This window comes from Polyodon spathula, chromosome 9 (genome assembly GCF_017654505.1).
Source record: "Polyodon spathula isolate WHYD16114869_AA chromosome 9, ASM1765450v1, whole genome shotgun sequence".
NCBI classification, from domain to species: Eukaryota; Metazoa; Chordata; class Actinopteri; order Acipenseriformes; family Polyodontidae; genus Polyodon; species Polyodon spathula.
The window spans coordinates 35,783,730-35,805,621 of NC_054542.1; the positions used below are offsets into that span (position 1 = coordinate 35,783,730).

Sequence of the window (21,892 nt, forward strand, 5' to 3'; positions counted from 1 at the left end):
AACAGCATCTTGTGTCTTTTGAAGGACACAAAGTGACAGTCCAAACTTTTTTTTGTTGCTTGAAAGAAGTACCCATAGGTGAATTACAGAGAAATACTGTATGAATGACCTAAGATCCCTTTATTTGAAATATTTATAATCCTTTTACATCAGTGGGATTTAGTGTTAAGCCGAGACCAAGGGAGCAAATTGAAAAGAAAAGAAAAAAAAAAAACCCTGAAAGTTCTCTGTGTACGTTTATACCCATGCGAAATAGCTTCTTGATTCCATTCCTTATATGATTTAGTTGATTTTTTAAATTAAAAAGCATTCATTTTTGTAAACATTGTATGCACAATAGTTTGAGTTTATGCTGCCATAAAAAAAGACACACAAGCTGTTAAATTATTTAAATGCATGTTCTACATTTCTAGAAAAAAAAAAAATGGCAAAAAGCTGCGAGTGAACTTGGCAGTCTTTCAAGGATTTTTTGGCCATTTGTTTTTTGCTGGCCTTATTTTGGAAGATGCATTTTGTTTTTCAAACTGGAAAGACTGTCGAAATATTTTAATCATTCTTCTCTTTTCAGTTTTGCTTCTATAAAGTTGCAAAAGCAAGCAAAGTGTAACTGGCAGTTTAAATTAAGATCATTTTTTCAGCCTTAGGGAAACGCTAGAATTAATGTTAATAGAGCTAAATAGAACTGGATTTTAGGAAAGGCTATCATATCATTACCATGACCAAAACGAGTCATCTTAAACGATCCCTGTGGGCTCATCATTTGGGTCTGCTTGTAATTTGGTGTATCCCACTATGTTTTCCTCTGGTGACGCTATGTCTGAGTATAGAGAATGCCACGTTTGCATTTGTTTTGTAAACGCATACAGTATATACTATTTGGTAAATATTATTGACCTGTGCTATAAGCAATCGATGTGATTTTGGTGGTAAAGCTTGACTTCTGACTATTCCTGCTGTGATGAGATGATATGGATGTGTACAAGAAGAAAAAGAGGTTGACATGTGTTTTGACATTGTACAGTCAGTAGTGCATGCATTTGCATATCACAGATATCACAGATTTCAAGAATTTCTTTAGTTCCTTTCTTATATTTAATTGTGAGTGTTCTTCAACAGTGTTACCTTATTGTTATGCTTTTACTTGGGGAGCTATGAGTAATGTAGCTGTCGCTTGGGGTTTAGTGAACCTTTCTGCATCACTAACTGCGTGCCTTACTCTACGAATGATGAATGTGTTTATAGAGTAAGGCGTTGGTCTTATATGTTTCAGTGCAGATATGATTTGCAAACGAGCCCTGGACAACGGTGACAAAGCTGGCAATCAAACAGAAATGAAGGCAATGTTATGAACAGGATGTAAATGCAACAAGGTTTTTTTTTTTTTTTCATTCATTTATTTAACCCATTGCCATCCAAGCTATCAATCGTCACCACCTTGAATCAAGCAAAAGTACATTCTGCAAGCACTGTTTTACTGCATACTTCTTAAACCGTGCACTTTAAAGTCATGCCTATAGTAACAGTGTATTTCCACATTGAACTTTCTTTGCAATGCATTTGGTCACAGTCACAAGGTTGCCACAAGCGTTTCTTTAGAATACTTTCAGTTGGCAAATACCTAGAAGCTTAACTTCATGTCTGTTTTTTTCCAGTGCCAGACCTTCAGTTAAATGAATACTCAGGGACTTTCTTGTCCACTGCTGAGAACTCAATAAGTGATATAATACCGTATTTCTTTTACTGTACTGTAATGTATATGTTAGTGACAATTTTTCCTGCGCCCATTCTCTTTAAATGATGGTAGGACATGATTTATGATGATGCTGGTAATTGTTGTAACAATTTATTGCTGAACAATTGTGTGCTGACATGGGTTTGGACAGCAGCCTTTTCAGGCTTCTGCTTCTCAGTGTCAGAAGTAAAGTTCCCTCTGCATGGCGGTTGCTGCCTTGTTTTAAAGTGTTTTCCATCCTTCCTTTGCTCGAGATGAATGATAAAGTTAAATCAAGTGTTGTATGAGAATGAAGTCGCATGACATACTCCCACTCCTCATCAGACAAGAATTTGAAAGATAAACAACACAGCACTTTCCTTTTAGACAAAAGCACATAGGTTTTTGTACGCAGGTCACATCCGCTCTGTGACTGAGCTAAAATGTTAGAAAGTGATTTTGGTTAATGACCTGAAAATCAGGTACAGTACTGTGTTGTTCTTCTGCCACCTCTTGTTCTTCTTCCTTCTCTTGTTCTTCATCATATTCTGCTTGTACTTCCTCTTCTTCCATACTGTGGTTGTTTTTTGTATCTGTAGACACTGGTGGTAAGTATCTACAGTACATTAGAAAACCACTTTCGTTTTAAACTTGGTTCCAACATTTTTACCACAAAATAATAATTCTGAGATTAATGTGCTTGGCAGTCAATGTGTCTGTAATACCTGCTAGATCTACTTTTTCAAGTTACTGATACTGCTCTCTAAAATGGTTGTGCTTGCTAGCCTTAGTTTTCCCATGTGGCACTCTAGATGGAGGCCGACAAGAGAAATGAGATTTTACAAATCGAAAATTGGGTTCCAGTGAGATCAGAGGTTTTGTCAGATTCAGTGTACTATATGTTCTGCCCCATTTGGATAATGAGAGATTGTCAATACTGTACATAATATACAGAGGGTTTATACAGTTGAACCTTCACCACTTCACTTCTACATTGTTAAATCCGCTCTGCACAAAGAGCACATGTTTAACAGAAACCTGGTCTATACTGATTTTACATGCTTGGCTTGCATATGTTCAATATTCTGTAGGTACTGATTTGATTTCTGACTAAGCCTGCCATCCGTGCATACGTTACAGGAAATTCCCAAATGGGAGCAACCATCGTTGATGCTTTGGACAGCCTCTACATAATGGGCCTGCGTGACGAATTCAGAGACGGGCAGGAGTGGATTGAGAAAAACCTTGACTTCAGTGTGGTGAGTATGGGGGGCAAAAAGTGTAGTGGAGACAGACACATGCCTTAAATGGTGCTATTTATACTATTCTAATGTCATCAACAGATCCTCCCTTCTCACTGGAAACATTGCAGGCATACTGTCGGTAGTTAGTTACCTGTTTGTTGTTTTGTGGCAGTCTTTGAAGAACAATGCTTTATAGCAAAACTTATAAAACTGTTACATAGATTTGTATATAACGGATATTTTGGCTTGTGCCATGTAGAGGTCTGTTTAAGTTCTGTCTTATAAATTAATAGTGTTTTTGAAGTTCTAGAACAAGTATAATAAACACTAATTGATTACTTACTTGTTGACATAATTAACAGATCCAGGATTTCCTGCAAAACAGTAATAATTTAGTCTTAGGGGCACAGTGAGTAATGCACACGGAGTGCTTTATATCAACATTTATGCTTTAATACAGAATATTAATGTTTCTGTCACGATAGGATATGTCCTTGGCATGTTAACATTGAAAAGGCTTTTTTTCAAAATGTTAAACAAATAACGTTTTTTTTTTTTAAATTATTTATTTATATTTGTTTTTTAATTTTTAGTTCTGTTGTATCAGCTGTTTAGTATGACAACCATTTCAGAGCGCCTCTGTCTGAATGTATTTTCACAATGTGTTATTGCAATAGCTTCTTCCTATGGGACCCTGTATATTCAGAAAGGGCCAGCTTCCTTAGGACTCCAGGGACTGCTTTTCCCAAGAAAGGCAATTAAAAATGAAACTTGTTTGTCCCAAATATATGCTTCTAGGAACATAGACCTCAGGTAATTGGTCTTCATTGTGTGATTAAGCGGGAGAAGGAAATTATATTTCTAGATTAACAGGCACAATTAAGTGAAATAACTAGGTTTCTGATGAATCCTATAAGCACAGCTAATGAGAAATCTGTATAATGTATGTTACCAGAATGGTGCAGCTTGTGCTGTTGCATAATAATGAATGGTGTCTTCTCTAAGCTGTTTTTACCCTTGTCTAATTGATACTGCTGTTGGTATTTGTATCCGAGTTATCATCAATTGTACACCTCACTTGCACAGCATGCATTTCATTTCCAGCAGGGTACTCTTACCACATGGCTGGAAAGAGAGTGAGTCAGATTATTGCTTTTTTTTTTTTGCCATAATTAAAAGCAGCAGGTATCCAGGCAATGGAAATTCTAACAGGACGTGGTTTTATAAAGTAAAATGTACCTTTAACTAGTATTGGAATAACCAAGTGTAAAACTAAAGATTCTCCAACAGTGTAGAAAATCTGTGTTTTTTCCACAGCAAATTGATTCCTAGGATCGCTGGTCATAATACAGTGCAGTTGTTGTGCAATGTACCACACTTTGGGTGTTTTGAGGCTAGAAGGCACAGTATATATGACACAAACGGCTGTACTGTCTGGAGTGTGTAATTGAGCCTATGGCAGGATTTGGGTATGTGGGTATAGGGTATGTTTCCTGTGAATTACTCAAAGGACAACTCTGTATCAAACTACTGGTTCTGGTCGTCCACAAAAATAAATTTGTCCTGTTTAGCCGTCACCTTTTTGCAGTTGCCATCATCATCAATACACTCAGGAGCATAATAAAACTCCTTGGCACATACTGCTTTCCACTTCGCAAGATTAATAATGTTAAAAGTACATTCAAGGCATTCCCCATAAGGTGAGTTTATATAACTTGTAAACATTTTTCAAAGTGTTAAAAGTTTTTAATTGTTCCTAACAACTCTCCACTGTATCAGTAAACAAACAGTTAGTTTGTTATACTGTATTATTGCTGGCTACTTGCTTTTTCTTTTACATTTACAATGAATAAATTGAAGTTAGGACGCAAAGTAGTATTTCCTTGGGCAAAAGCCATTAAGAGTAATCAATCTTTATCAATCAATCAGTCAGTTTTATTTTTATATAGCGCCTTTTCCTGTAGAACATCTCAGAGCACTGAAGCAGTACAGTAATATAAAGATTGGCTGTTGTGTTTAATCAGTAGGGTGTGTGCAGTCTAGGGTTATTTTATTAAACCTTTTACATGAAGTCTGATCCGCTTTATTGTTGTAGTATTGCAAAAAAAAACCTAACCACACTCTAATGAAGGGCCTCTTATGATGCCTTTTTTATTTTTGTTCGGAGCAACTATGTTAATGGTAAATGAGGTCCTTTTGGAAGCAGTAAAACTGTCTTTAGTCCTATGTTGAAATGTCTTTTGTGCATTTTGTTACAGCGTTTAAGTGTTAATATTCAGCACAGACAACAGGCATCAGTACTTCCCAAATTTGAAATGAAATTTGCTCGTAACGTGAAATGCTGTGAAACATGAAAAATCAGTACCTGTAATGATAACCATAAATTACTCTGCAAGGGAAATCAAGTGTGTCATTTGATAACCTAGAAAGAGAATTGGGAGCTATAGCATAGTATTTCAAAGAATATTTCTTGGCCTAACCAGCAATATTTTAGTATTTCTGTATTATTTTTATTATGCCTTATTTTTTCTGCACAGATAATGCATTTCACGAAGCAGTAATTTGTCCTTAAACTGTGCTAAGTAGACACATCAATCTTTGTGACCTAGTTGAAGTTTATTTCTACATTAACCCTATAGACTACAGGCACTTCTGCAGAAAACATCAACATTGAAGTAAATATAACTTCAAGCAAGAAAAACTAATAATCACATGTTTTAAATAAAGATGATGTTAAGACAGGTCGGTGTGATGGGCTGAGATGTTTTGAAAACAGCATGCATCATGTTTTGAATGGCTGACAAACTCAAAGGCATGATGAAGACCAATGGCACCAAAAGTCTGTAGACCTCGTGGGATAAATATGCTCTATAGCAGGGGTGCCCAGTCATAGTCCTGGAGGGCCATTCCACTACAGTTTTAACAGGTAAAATGATATCATGAAGCACTTGATGGGTTGGGTGGAGGGTTATTTGGTCCAATCAAACAATTTACAACAGGGTTGGAACAAAGACCTTTTGCCTCCCCTCTTCTGCAGTATATTTTTATTGAACCCAAACTGTCCCAAAAAACTTTGTACAGTACATGTAATTGGCATTTATATTTTTTGGAAATCCATTGTGTTTAATATACAGTGCATATTCTTTAGTTAGTTTGTTGTATATTGCTCGCTACTTGATTTTCTCTTTTATATTTACAATAAATAAACAGTTAACAGTTGGGAAGCAAAGAAAGTACGAAGCTGTTAAGAGTAAAGCGATAAAATAGAAATGACTGATGTGCTTAATTCAGATGATTAAACCTCTTGACCATTTGATCAATGAAAAATAAATGATGGGACTTCCAAATTGCTGGAGAATAAATCTGTGCACATTTATTAACTACTACTGTGGGTGAATATTGCTACTTAATTGCATTGTAATTCTATTGTTATCTCCCAAGGGATACATAGCCCTTGGACTGAGGATACAGGAGACCCTTATGTTCTTATTCCAGATCCCAAGCCATGCAACTGTCATCACGTGCAATTAACTTGTCGAATCAAGCAGATGATGCAGTATTAAGAGGCTCTGTATTTCAGTTTTCATTTTTCTTTATTTTATTTTTTCATTTATTAGGGGCTATCCAAAAATGATCATCATTTTGTGAAAGCGTACAAAACTGGGGCGGGAGCCATTGGCTCCTAAGGCAAAAAGTTTGTCTGGATCCCTGAGTATTGTTAGTTAGTGGGGTGAAGGTTAGTAGTAGTATTAATGTTATTTTTAGTATTGAGGACAGTGCTCTTCCAGAGCTCTTAGTTTCTACTTTAATGAGCAGAATTTGCTTTGTCCATCCCCCAGTTGCTGCACCTCAGTTTAAGTATACCCCATTATATAGAGTAACACACAGAGGTCAAACTATAAGAAAACAATACGCTACTCAGCAAACCAGGGGAAGAGTACTTTATTCTGTATAGAGAGAAAAATATTACTTTTAAAATGAATTCACGCCTTCAGCTTAATTTTTACTAGGCAGGGTCCTACACTGAGATATTAAATAATTGGGAACCATTGTGTTATAGTCTAGACTACTGCATGTTTCCAAATAATGTGTTTGTTAATTTAATTTGTGCATTTTATAGTTATTTATTTTGTAGTAAATAAGGCTATAAAAAATAGCCTAAATACACATTGAGAACTATTGAGTTACAATGCGTTGTCCTTCCACAACGCCACACTTACTCAGATCATCGACACAGTTGCCCGGCTTACAACCAAAATAGTGAAGAAACATTGCAACTGTCCATGGTATACCCTTCAACTTTGACTGCTTAAACCTGACTGCAGCAAGTCTGTCAACAAATGGAGGTCGTCTGGACTAACAGTTTACCGAGAGATTTGGACCGATCACCTCAGTAGCTACAGGCGTGCGCTTGCTGCTGCCAGGGTGATATACTTTTCAGAACTCATATCTCTGGGATACAGTTGTCACGGAGTGACCCTGAAACCCGCCTTCCTTTGTACAAGGTGCGAGCACCTTTTTTGAATGAAAGGTATATGCGGCAGAGATAAAAAACCAGTAGAAAAGGTTGACTTGGGCCTGCTTGTTATACCCAAGCAAAAGTGCACCACACTCGGAGAGCGCTCTTTTAGCTTCATGACCCGACTCTGGAACTCTCAGCTTTAGTGTGTGGAGCTTCCACAATCGCTCGCTTCAAACCAACTCTCAAGACCCACTTGTTCTCTCTCGCTTTTATGCTCTCTATGCCTGATATCTGTTATTAGCTGTTGTCTTAATTGCTGTGTCAGGTTTTTCACGCCATCTTATTAGTATAATTCTGCTTGACACACACATCCACAATGTTTAGAATTCACATCCTAATCTTTTATTTAATGTAGTATACCTATATTTAATGTATTTGCATTTTATTGTACAGTTGTATTTAATGTACTATGCCCTGTATTTCACTGTATTTAATGTATTATGCATTGTTCCCCACTATATTGTAAAGTGCTTTGTGTTGGTCCACTATAAAAGGCATTATGTAAAATAAATTGATTGATTGATTGAATTAGACGCTATTGTTTTAAAAATGTACCAATTAATTAGCATCATTACTATCGGGATGTAAACTTTAATATAAATATACATATATCATCACGCTTTGTCATATGGATATGGTTCTTAAAATGAACGGCAACGTAGGATGTACTGGTATGAAGCTGACTAGCACCATTATTAAATCTACATTTAGCTCTTAATGAATCCTGTTTACTCCTTTGATTAACAGCTGCTTTCTTCTTCGCGATAGATCCCCCAAATAGTCGCTACAAGAAAACTTGTATGTGTGTTACATCCTGTCAATCAGACCAGCATCAAAAGAAAGGCAAATCTTAAAAATAGTCATACTGTAGAATTGTAGCACACAGGAAATACGTTATTATATATTTCAGCCACGTTTGCCATTTTGGGTATTAATGTAATAATTAAGTATTTGATAAAAAAAACAAAGGAGAAGTGTGTGCTCAAAATGAAAAAAATGCAAGTTCACAAATAGAAGTTTAACATTAAAATGAAAATGCTGTCACTCTTTTTCCCCTGACAGATTTCTTTCTAAGCCTACAGTAAGCTGAGTTGTAATAACACCAAATAAATGTATTTCTTCAATATGGCTAACAACGGTCTTTCTTTTTACAGAATGTTGAAGTGTCTGTCTTTGAAGTCAATATCCGGTTCATTGGTGGTTTGCTTGCATCGTATTACCTGTCTGGACAGGAGGTAAGAACCGCTGGTTTGATTGTTGTACAGATACGTGAAGATTAAATATGAACGAACCACCTGACAGAAGTGCAGTACTGTATATTGGGATTGTGTGCAATATCTCATCTTTACTACTGTGGAAAGACTAACTCATTCAAGGACTTTGTACGCTGAGATGCAGTCTTGTACAATCTTATTATAATATATTGCATTTTCATGTAGGTATATTTTTGTTTTTAGCACACACATTTCAGTTATTGAGCAGGTAACTTTATGAGATGGCATCTGGCATTACAAGAAGCTCCTTCAGCTATATAAAAAGTGCTTTTGTTTCTCAGTTCCATCATGAAGTAGGGTCTTATTCTTTTTCAACATGGATTATAAACATGGTTTCAGCATATGTGCATACAACAATGAAAATGCTCTGCCTGTATTTTCCTCAGGACCACTGCTGGGTCTATAGAATATACAGTATTTGGGGTTGGTTGGTCATGCACCTGACTAACAATCTGAAATCAGTAACTTCCAAATCCTTGCCATGCCAGTTATTATATTACACATATGAAGAAAGAAAGAGAAGAAATAATCTTTTATAAAAGTAAACTGAGACAAGTCTGGCAGGTTCACAAGAGGCTTGACTCTCTCGAGTGCTGCTGTTTAATGGCAGATTGCCGTACTTGCACAGCTAAGAAGGGATGCATAGCGTGCAATCAAACATGGCCGATGATGGCTACCCAAAGACCCCTAGGGGACTCAAACATCGCTGATGTTGCAGGCTGCAAAGGGGTTAAGGCCTTATTTTCTGTGAACACCAGTCTTCAATCTATTATAAAGAACAGATTATATTTGCTGTTCTTTGTGAAACCATAAGCAAATTTACAACCACCAATTTCTCATCCCAATGTTTGAGTGCTTTACCCTTGCCTTTAGAGACAAGCTTGACACACTTGGCCTCACAGGCTGCCCTTCTTCCTGCTGTAACCTGGGTTGTTTGTCTCTCTCTGTTCCCGTTATTGCACCAACAAAACGGCTTATTATAAAGGTCATTAAATTGTGGCAGTTTTGATCTCTGGTCGAGATTGACAAAGCAGATGGAGTGAAAGATTGAAATGTGGCTTGGCAGATCACCCAGAGGGCTGGAAGTTTCTCCATGAACTCCATGCTAGACAAAAGCATCGGTATGATCTCGCTGAAATGCAGTAACAGGTTTTTGTTCTGTCTATATGAAATTTGTTAAGGATTTTGTTCGAACAAATGCTTTAATCTGTTATATCAGTTATATCAGTTATATCAGTTTAGCTTGACTGGTTTACAGAACATATAGCATAGCACCTAAGTTCAATACATTTGCATATTATGTCCCAGCATGTTACATAATCAGCAAAGAATAATACTGCAAGCTCCTGTCTTCCTAAATGAAATAAATAAAATAAATAAAATAAGTTTCTCTGTGTTGTAATTAAAGAAAATTGTGTTGTGGTGGGTTTCTTACTAGTACAAATTAAATTTAAAAAGTTGCACTGTATAGATTTTCATGATTGCACAGTATAACTGTTTTTGCTTTTTAGATATCAGTTCAATGTATTACACCATTATTCCTGTAGTCATTTAAAATTACGTTTCTGCCTGTTTTAAATGTTTTGTAATTTAAAGCAATGCCATGTCATTTAAAGCTACTCCTTGTCGTCATCAGTTTAATTCGGTCCTGTTAAGCAAACTGCCCTCATAAATACCTTATTCCTTCGAATTTAAGATGCCCTCAGATTTAATATGCAGATTAAATTTCTCACCCTTAATTTGAAGAAAAAATAAAACATCATACAAATATACATTTACACAGAGACAACCTCAATTATGCACATGGAGGCAGTTTGCAGCCGTCTACTATCACGCAGAGCATTACAGTTATGTGCTGCTTCTCATTGCCAGTCGTGATTACTTACACCTGTGTTTCTCCTGTTGTGAACTATGGTATTGTTTGACAAATCAAAAAATATGGGGGTCTGACCAAGCTGGCACTGTTTGTTACAAACGCTGAAATTGTACAAACTTCTCATTGAATTCTTTAGGAAGCTAATGACGCTTCTTTGAAAATGGCTGCCTGTATACCATGGATGATTTGAGATTGGGCAGTAAAGTTTTGGTTCATCTTTTCTCGTCAGTCAGTCACGTTGCTGTTGTGTAGTCGGGTAGTGACATGTTTTGTTGGGAATTTTAATACACACATCACTATACTTTACTCGAATTTAAGACACTGACTATTTGCAATGAAAAAAAAAGATGAATTAAAGTGTCTTAAATTTGAAGGAATGCGGTAAACCTCCAGTAAATTAACCATACAGAACCACACACAGTACTCAACATCTTTAGCCAAAATGCAATTTCAGAATCTCTAGCTGGCTGGGCTCTGCAGGGGGGCACATTGAAGACTTTCCTTTTTAATGTTTAACTAAAATGCAAAGAGGTTTAGAGGAAATTGCGATTCATTCGGGCGTCACAAGTGGCTTGATACAGTTGTATGACATTTCTTTTTTTTAATGAGATAGCCACGCAGACTGCCCTCTTCGTGCACTGCCATGAATTTGAAACAGGAATGTGCTATAGTCCTCCTTTGCAGAGAATTATGGAAATGTAAAAAAGGAAGCAGGGTTATCTTCAGTCCTGACAGAGGAATATTGCATCCACTGCTGATTTTAGTGGAATTGTGCACAAAATGCTTTTTTGTTGCATTTTCCCTGCCAAAGGAAATGTATTAAATATTCACAGAACAAGTAACGGATCGATGTATTGTGTTTACCTTCTATATCTTCGGTTATAAGCAGCTCTTTTGTGTGTTTGTCTCATCTCGTTTTTTATAACTGACATCAACATGAGCCAGGTAATAACAACTTAATTCAAAGGATTGGAATCATTCTAAGATGTGTCACCTTAACTATTGAACAGTGATGTTGACAAACCCCTTGATACCTTCCCCTCTGATCTGCATGTTGGTGCAGGATATAGCCTGAAGCCGCAGGATGCGCTGTCATGCATGATTTATGCAACCATTGAATTCCGGAAAACTAAAGTGAAATAGCTGCATTATAATAAACCATCAAAGGATGATTCTTCTTTTGTTGTGTTTCATTTGTAGTGGAGTGCTATGCAGATTCATTCACAATTCCAGACCAGACCAGGCCATACCACTGCAGCAGCATTGTTTTCACAGACAATACTACTGTAGCAAACCATTTGTTATCACAGGCAGCACTGAAAGAAATGATCCAGCTTTGTATTCCATCTGTAAAGCTGAGCACCCCCTCACCTCTTTTTCCTAGGAGATCTCATTACATTTTCCAAACTCCTACATACAGATATTTCACATTCCCTCCCAAATAAATACCAATCTCGCATATCTGGGACTAATCCTCAAGATGTTTACTTATATTTTACTTTAGTCTTGGAGCAAACCAATAAATTCCTGCGTCCTTGACTTCTGTCACTGTGAACAGCTAGACTGTACAACTAAGCCCTTTTATTGTGGTATTTCTGTCCTGTTATGAGAATTAATAAAAATTAATTACTAATCGTCACGAAAAAAATTGAATGTGAACCCTGTAGTTAATACGGCTGCAAACCTTCAGCACTTGTAATAAAACCCCTTTACCACACACAACAAAGTTGCAGTCATACAGTACATGCTGCCACAACATACAATTGGGATGAGGCTGAGGAAGGCTGGGAGATATTGAGGCTTTATTGCTCAATTTATTGTCACTTTATGCTTATTTACCCCAATATTATTGTTACATTTAACCAGTACGTAGTCAGAGATTTGTGAATCGTGTTGGGTCCCAATTACCCCTACTGACGGGAGAAAACATACTAATGAGGAGAAATGTTGCTTACTGTATTATACTCCTGACTGTAAAACAGAACCCTGAGCTAAAGCTGGATAACATTATATATATATATATATATATATATATATATATATATATATATATATATATATATATATATATATATATATATATATATATATATATATACTGGATAAATGGAATGCTAAAGTTATGTTTAACATTGTTGCAGCAGCTGATTGATTGGGTCTTAATATAAAACCTATTTCTGCAATCTTTCCAGACTGACTAGCCTGCAATAAAGCGAGTGAAGCATGTAGGTTGTGGCCCTGTAATAACAAGTCCCGGGCGATAGAGGAGGATTCTGTTTTTTTTTATTTCCAGTGAAGCACTGTAAACGTATCCTGGCATGCATTTATCAAAGCTAAAATGAATTCAGTGGTCCCCTTGTCTATTTAATGCTTAGATTTATTTTCACCATGGGGCTCTTAGAGATATTAGGCTTACATTCCCATGGTAGTTCTTATTCTTGTCTGGATACTGGGTGGGTGTTAAGGAATATGTGATAACATCATGATGGTAATTTTTTTTTTTTTTACCCTACAGTAGATTAATTTCTGAGAGTGTCAGCTTATACTCTGTTTCTAGCTCAGCAGTCGTGGTCTGTGTGCTAACCTTCTAAATAATGCAACTGCACCTGTGTTCCCACAGCATTAATCTGCTGCTCAGTACATAATCCAGCATATCAACAAACAAAATGTGTTCCTCCTGCGGTGACAACATCACAGTTCAATTATACATTCTGAAGATCATTAATGGTAATTATAGATAATTGAACTACAATGTTCTTCGTCACTGAGAAAGTCCTATACTATATTTTCATATTTGTTGCTTAGACTGTGATATACTTTGATTAATTTATGTTTTTTTTTTTTTTAATTGCTTGTGAGTCTCAATAATCCTATTTCCCACTTATGCATTCAGGTGACCCCATGGATACATTTTGTTATTTCCACATAGTGTATTTAATAATAGGATTTATTTCTGCACTCTGAAATTCGAAATGGAAAATTGTAGCTGGTGCCATTACTGTACTAATTTACATACCTATTTGATTTTTACGTAAGTCTTTGCCTATGGTAACATTTTGATGGGGACATTAGTAAAGGTACATTAGTAGTATCAATTGATTAGAATCGTCACGTTTCTAATCATGCTGTATATTTCACTGTCTCTATTGATTTAACACCATATAAACTGGTTTACACCCAAACTGAGGCCCACTGTTTAATTTCCTCCTGCTTCTTTGAAAAGGGAAACTGTGAAAGGAAACATACTATAGCATTGTGCGGTGAATACAAATGAAACCTGCAAAGCACAGAGCATGTTCTCTTGGTTTGTGATTTGTTCAATATACTTTTTGTTTGCTACTATTTTTTGGTTGTCTCAAATGTGTGTTTCTGTTTTATTAATCAGTATTTTCCTACATTGATAAACTGGGCCTAACTTTCTTGCTCTTGGGAGGTGTGAATAACAGGTCTTCTCATCCAGGTTTCTGGCGCCCCATTGCATTGGTAGCCTCCAGAATGCAATTGTGTTTTGCATGGTCGATTTCATTTTAATCGTAACGCTGCAGTTCTTGTAGCAGCTTTAAAAAAAAAAAACTGGTAAAGATTGTGATTGACTTTAGCATTTTTAGCTAAACAATATGTACAGTTAGCTTACCCAGTTTTAAGTCGGATTTGCCACAGTTCAAATTTTATTCCAGCCACTGTGCTTCCAAATCATTGCTTAAGGCTGAGGATACTTTCTTTTCTTTTTTATCCTGCAGTGAATGACGAGCCATATCAATTTCTAAACTAATAATAAGGTCCCCTTTAGTCTTATTAAACCTGTTTATTCTAAGACTCTGTGTGTGTGTTTTCTCTTTCAGGTTTTCAAGATCAAAGCTGCCCAGCTGGCAGAAAAGCTGTTGCCTGCATTTAACACCCCGACTGGTATACCCTGGGCGATGGTAAATTTAAAAAGGTGAGGATTTCCATCATCGAGTCGATTGTGTGCCCCCGCAGGACTTAATGATATGTGCACTCCAGATACTACATTGTGTGTATGAAACCCATGCAGCTGACAACTTCAAGGGTAAGTTCAGCTGGTGAAACTAATCAATTCTCCATGTTGTGACATAGATAGGAGTCAGCAAGAAAGTTTTTCAACTATATATATATAATTATCATAAGTGCACTTTCTAAGTCTTTTTGTGTTATATACCAACAGACTTGGGATGTGTCTGTGTTTTTTTGGGGGGAGTCTCTTAAAATGTTTTACAGCTGATCAGTGATTTGCTTTTCAGATACCTTCAATTTCTTTTTTTTTTTTTTTTTTTTTTTTTTTTGAGTCTGCTGTCTATATCTGCAAAAATAAATAGATGGGCTTATGTATACTGTGTATGTTTGTTACACTAGCATGCATAAGAAAGCCTTTGCTTTCTGTCTAGTTTTTAAACCATTCAGGTTAGAAGAAAAGCAATATAGCAGAGGGATAAAAGTCAGGCAGGAATATATACAGTAAAGCCCCTTAATACACTTTAGGCCAGATATTAGTGTTTAAAAATCCTTGACCGAATCCCCAGGTACATACTTTCTCCTGCAGTGCAGTATAAAAAATAAGTTATCAATTTAAAATAAACTGCACTTAACCTTTGAAGGTCAGCTTTGTCATTGTCTAAGTTTTCAATGATAAAGGGATTCTTTGGGGTAAGTCTGGCTGATGCAGGTAAGTATGTGAATCAGTGATAGAGGAGGGAGTCCTGGAAGGGGAGGGGTGGGAATAGAGGGTGAAAATCAATATGTAAAATACAGTACTGTACAATAAGCAAACAAACTAAAAAGTAGGCCACCTATATGTAGTGGTTGGGTCATTTGTTGCCTGTTTAATTTCCCACTGATTGACTAGATCTTCGACTCTAAAAATAGCTGCAAACAGTTTAAATTTCAGGTATCATATTCTGTATATGTCAAAAGGTTTTAATGAGCAAAATGTCACCAAGTGCAGTGGTAACCCAAATGTTATCCATTTACTTGTGCGCTGTTTCAGTTGAGTGTGTTTATGCGTCTTGTTCCCAAGGCGGTGGTCGAGTTACACCGACGCGGGGGGCGTTCACAGTAAAGCAAGGAAGATCTAAAGTGGCTCTGAGCCTGGTCTCGAGTAGGCTACATTTATAACAGCTCAGTGTAGGACTGCTCGGTTTACACTACAAGTTGTCCTTAGAGTCTCAACGCTGTTCTAAAAGTGGCAAGTGTAAACGAATTGTGAATGTTGTGAAAGTCACAATTACACAAATCCATTTATTGAGTTAAAATGTAACCAAACATCCCATCCAGTTGTACAGCATTGCTAGAAAACGAATAACATAACGGGTGATACTGCTGTTGCGGGTCTTTTAAATTTATAGAAGGCATATACAGTATTTACTCATTAAATTATGTGAAAGGGGTTTGAATTGAGTAACCAATGACTTAACCCCATTTTAGCATGGCTTTAAAACTGAGGATGTGGCTGAGGAGAGTAGAGGGTTAAAGAATATCGAAGCATCTGTTTCCTTCTGAACTGGTAATAGGTTGTTAATAAAGTATCTTGCCCCCATTAACAGCTCAGGTTTACTGGACCGCCTAATTGTTTTAGAGAAGTTATGTGAGCTGTCTCTGTGGAGGGCAGACTGTAATGTGTTCCAGGCTAGACAAAGAGCGGTGGGCAGGATAATCCACAAGAGGAATAGCTAATTGGTTTTAGTCCCCAAAAAGATTGTTTACTTGATTTAATTGCTCATCCATTATAAAGAAGAAATTTAATGTTTAGGTAAATAAAAAATAAAAAAATCACAAACTGTAACCTTTTATTTAAAGAGTCTATACTGATTTTGAGTGGTTTTGCTACTGACATCCTTGACATATATTCTGAAATGTTTGAAAGCTTGCTGCATGTCAGTTTCACATCTGATTACTTTGATAGAGGGCTGATAATCCAGCCCCTGTATTAACCGGTTTATTATTATTCAAACCAGAATTTTAAGACCAGATTAAATGAAAGCAGACTGGAAGCTCACAGATAAATATTAGATTTGTTATGTTCTGTTCTATGACCTATGATTTATTAGGTAAAGAGACGGGTAAGATAGAAGATGACTGATATTTTACCCAGAGAACATTTCTCGCAACCAAATTAAAGTAAATTGACTACTACTGAAAAGTGTTGGCTTTAATTGCAGTGACCTCAGAGAGCATCTCAGGGACATGTTGTAGGAATCTTGGAGGAAAGGTGATGCTTTTAAATCTGCATTATTAAAGCAAGCCACCTGAATGACTGAGCTAAGCTTTTTGACCCCTCATTCTTAGAGATGAGCCTTCTAACTCCTGTGTTGCATCCTTAAGAGATTGTAAGATATTTCACGAATTAAAAGAAAGAAAAAAAACAACTTTGTCTTTTTCTTTTAATGTCACTTTTGTTAGTGAAGTGTCTGCATGTGATAAAACTGGCAGAATTTGAAAAGAGATGGGGGGGAGATACATGTACTGTACTTTAAAGAAATGAATGGCTTTTAAAAAGTCATGCATAACTATAAAACACTCAACGGTAAAACATGTAGTAATAATAAAGTAATACCAGCTTCAGCAGTATCGCTGTATAACTGTTTTGTAAGACAGTGTTTAAGGTGTTTTGGTAACCATGAAGGTAATTTTCGTTTTGTAGCAATGTCATGCTGCTCTTCAGTAGTGTTTCATTTGTTTTGGCTGTTATATTGTACCTGTTGTGGTGGCTTACATTTCCATGCTCCCAGCACATGTAATGCATTACTTGTATTTTAAAATGAAACGCACTGCTGCAGTAACAGCGAAAGATGAATTTATTCAAGAAATGACCATGGGTCTGCTTGCTACTGCATCCTGCAGATAAAAACATAAATTGGCATTGTATGCAGTACATCTGGAAAGTGTTAAGCTGGTGCTGGTTGCCTGTTTGCAGCTGGAATAACTGTCTCCCTCCTCTTCACAGTGGTGTTGGGCGGAACTGGGGCTGGGCTTCTGCAGGCAGTAGTATCCTGTCTGAGTTTGGCACTCTGCACATGGAGTTTGTTCACATGAGCTATCTAACAGGGAACCCTGCCTACTACAATAAAGTGAGTGAAATATTTACATTTCTAATGCATTTTGCTAAGAAAAAAATGTTTTAATTTCTATTGAAATTATCCAGGACTGTCCCTTTGCTTTTTACTGTTCACTTAACACACATACAAGGCGTAGTATACATCTGTTATTCCAAAGTTTGTACTAAGAAGTTACTCAAAGTCAGTCTAAACCAAAAAAAACCTCCCTTAAAGATTAATACTGTTATTTTCTTAAAAAAAAAAAAAAGAAAAAAACAGCAGTAAGAGTTCTCTGAACTGATTTACACTTGTGCATAACTACTGTCATAGTAACAGATGCTTAAAGGCATAAAATCAATTGCTTCTATCATATTTCTATTTAGCAAAGGTCAAGAAGAAATGAATATCGAAGGCACTCTCTTGAAAATGTTAAAAACATTTATCAACTTCACTAAAAACAATTGTATTTATGTCTTTGATTTACTTAACTTGTTTCTTGCTCCGCGTAGAGTGTAATATGCGCCCTATAGCCTGGAGGTCGTGATTCGTGTCCAGGCTATTCAACTGCCAACTGTCGATGGGAGCTCCCAGGGGACAGCTCACAATTGGCTGAGCACCACCCGGTTTGGGGGGGTTGGTTGGTGGTGGGGGGGTTCGAACTTAGGTGGGCCAGGGTGTCCTTGGCTCACCGCACACCTGCGTCCCCTCTAGTGTAGCCGGGCGCCTGTGCTCTTGCCTGTAAGCAGCCCAGTGCTGCGTTGACCTCCGACGCTATATCTCTGAGGTGGCTGCATGGTGGGCCTGCAGTGTGTAAAAAAAGCGGTCAGCTGATGGCACACACTTCAGGGGACAGTGTGTGTTCGTCTTCGCCCCGCCCGAGTCAGTGAGGGGTGTTAGCGGTGAGCTGATCCTAAAAATAATGTCCAAATTGGGGAGGCAATGATTAAAAAAAAAAAAAAAAAAAAAAAAAAAACAATTGGCGACTACTAAATTTATTAAAGTGTGTGTGTGTGTGTGTAGTGTGTGTGTGTGTGTGTGTGTGTGTGTGTGTGTGTGTGTGTAGTGTGTGTGTGTGTGTGTAGTGGCTCTCAAAAGTATTCATCCCCCTTGGACTTTTCCACATTTTATTGTTACAACATGGAATCAAAATGGATTTAATTAAGAGTCCATAATGTCAAAAGTGAAAAATAAAATCTACAAATTGTTCTACATTAATTACAAATATAAAACAGAAAATAATTGATTGCATAATTATCCACCCCCATTGTTATGACACACCTAAATAAGCTCTGGTGCAACCAGCTGTCTTTAGAAGTCACATAATTAGTTCAGTGGAGTCCACCTGTGTGCAATTAAGGTATTTCACATGATTTCAGGTTAAATACACCTGTCTCTGGGAGGTCCCACAGTTGGTTAGTACATTTCCTAACAAAAACTACATCATGAAGACGAAGGAACGTTCAAAGCAAATCCAGAATAAGGTTTTTCAAAAGCACCAATCAGGTGTAGGATATAAGAACATTTCCAAGGCATTGAATATCCCTGGAACACTGTAAAGTCCATTATTAATGGAGAGAATGTGGCACAACCGTGACTCTGTCTAGAACAGGCTATCCTCAAAAAGTGAATATCCGGGCAAGAAGGGCACTAGTCAGGGAGGCCACCAAGAGGCCTATGGCAACTTTAAAGGAGTTACAGTCTTTCACGGCTGAGCTTGGAGACACTGTGCATACGGCAACAATAGCATACTCTGTATCTTTGACCGGGAAATACCCTCTTACCGTCATCCCTTTCGGTAACAACTTCACAAAAAGTTGAAAAAAAACTTGCATCAAATCTCGGCTAGAGTTTGCCAGAAGGCATGTAGGAGACTCTGAGACCAAGTGGAAGAAGATTATATGGTCTGATGAGACCAAGATGGAGCTTTTTGGCCTCAACGCTAAGTGATATGTTTGGCGCATTGTGTGTGTGTGTGTGTATATATGTATATATATATAAACAAAAATTAATGAAAAAAGAATAATCATATAAGTTATACTCATACTTTTAGAGCTTGTTAATTCATATCAGAAAGTTGCTGTGTGATTAAATATTCTGTGCTTTGTTTCTAATCTCCTCTCATTCCCAGCACACGCCATCACTGTTGGCAAGCAAGGTCAATGAATTCATCTGGCAAATTCAGTGTAAAACTAGGCACTGAAGTCTCAAACCTAAAATTGCCTACTGTCAAATAGGCAAATACATCAGACTGATATGACAGAAGGACTGATTGATAGCAACATAAAAAAAAGAAACGACAGAATAACTTAATACCACTTATTTTACTAAAATGAAAATAATTTATTATTGACGCGGGGAAAAACACATTGACAATATGATGTGCAGCATTAACCTAGAAATCTGTCTTTATTCCATTATGAACCTACACAAAGGGTAAATACATGAATATAATATGTTTTGTGCAAAAGGGAAAAGATAAAAAACACATTGTCTGAAATCTAATGAACTGAAGCACGATCTCGTAAATGCATCACTGTATTACAGACTTAATAAAAGTGCAAATGCAATGAAAGTGAAACAATGTTTCTGTTTATCAAAACAAATAAAAATAATGCAAATTTTATTATTTAAGAACACTGTATATATACAGTTCCAGCAATGTCTAAATCGGATTTGCAGATTTTACCCGAATTGAAGTCAAAGTAGACGGAGGTATATAGTCGGAGGTAATCTAACTTTCATTTCTTATTGGTATAGTGTTATTTCAAGTCTTATATATATATATATATATATATATATATATATATATATATATACTGGTTTGTGCTCCTTATCACATCATTATCACTATCAAAGACCTTTTACGTTGTCCCATTTTTTTGAAAAGCAACAAAGGAGAATAAAAGTATCGTCTGTACAGAAAACACACAGCTTTTTTGGTCACATATTGTAATTTTGTACAAAAGTTGTAAACATGGTAGATGCTACAGAGAAGGTTGCATCAGATTTGAAAGTTGTTTTTAATGCATATGCAGATTTTATTTTTTATTTATTTATTTATTTATTTATTTATTTATTTTTTTTTATGTGGCGCAGGAAGAGGTAGGCAGTGTTGTGTTAAGCTACCCTTATAAAGGTTTACCCCAGTATTTTCGCATGGTATTTTTGCAGTTTCACCATGCTTTTCCCATGGTTATGCATGGCTTTTTTTTGGTTTTCACTATGCTTTTCCCATGGTTATACTATGCTTTTACTGTGGTAAGCTTTTAGAAGTGTAGACAACAAAGTAGTGTTACGGTACAGGAGCACATGGAATATTGCTCCCAGCAGTCACTATTACTGTACAGCTAAGTTCTGAACAGTTGTGAGTTTCCAGCAAACATCTGCCCACTTCACACCATCCTGCCTTTCAAAAAAACAGACAGGGGCTGTGAATTCCAGTGGGGCAACACACATGGTGCGTTTACACTCCGTTTTTAGGGCGGCTTTAGGCTATCTCTGTCATTTTTCTGCAGTGTAAACACACACGGCCAACTTGCAGCTGTCCTAAAAGTGGCCAACTAAAGACGTGGCTCAGCGCCAGCTTAGGTCCGTCCGAGAGGCAGTGTAAACCCGACTAGGACAGTTCATGTACGACATTGTGCTTTGTTCAACACTCCATAACAGTGTAGTAGCTAAACAAAGATGCCTTTTTAGGTTTTTCTCCTGACAAATCATTCATAACTATTAAACAATCAACAGTGCGTAGTTTTTAGAAATACTAAAAGAAACCTTGAACAAATCACATATATTTCGACTAGAACTGTGATCAGGTCATACTGGTGATTTGCCTGTTTATACTAAAAGATACAAATAAATTGTGCCCTACTTTCAGACAACATGCAAAATTTTAAATTGTACAATCAACTTCAGAGGAGTGAACCATATTCCTGTAGGCAATGACTGTGACTAGGAAATGTAATAGGTTAGCTCATTGCCAATCAGTCTCAGAAACAGAGTTTGATTGTGTTTTTTTTTTTTTTTTTTTTTTTTTTTTTTTTTTTTGTGCAATTTAGTGCCGACTGGTCACATACATACAGATCGATCACTGCGGTAACTGGCAGGATTGGAGAAACTGAAATGGAGTCACTACATGATTACTAATGGCTGCTCAATAACAAGAAGAACCTACAGCTGTGTAACATCTTGCACAGCTAATTCTGGTAATACATTGCCA

At 36.7% G+C, this 21,892-nt stretch overlaps 1 protein-coding gene across 1 annotated transcript in view; it reads left to right on the plus strand.

Moving 5' to 3' along the window:
• Positions 1-21,892, plus strand: part of LOC121320736 (mannosyl-oligosaccharide 1,2-alpha-mannosidase IB) — a 93,525-nt gene that overhangs the window by 46,330 nt on the left and 25,303 nt on the right. The window contains exons 5-8 of the mRNA XM_041259322.1: positions 2,852-2,970; positions 8,632-8,712; positions 14,470-14,564; positions 17,586-17,709. Of these exons, the coding sequence (XP_041115256.1) occupies positions 2,852-2,970; positions 8,632-8,712; positions 14,470-14,564; positions 17,586-17,709 (419 nt within the window). The remainder of the gene's footprint in view (positions 1-2,851; positions 2,971-8,631; positions 8,713-14,469; positions 14,565-17,585; positions 17,710-21,892) is intronic.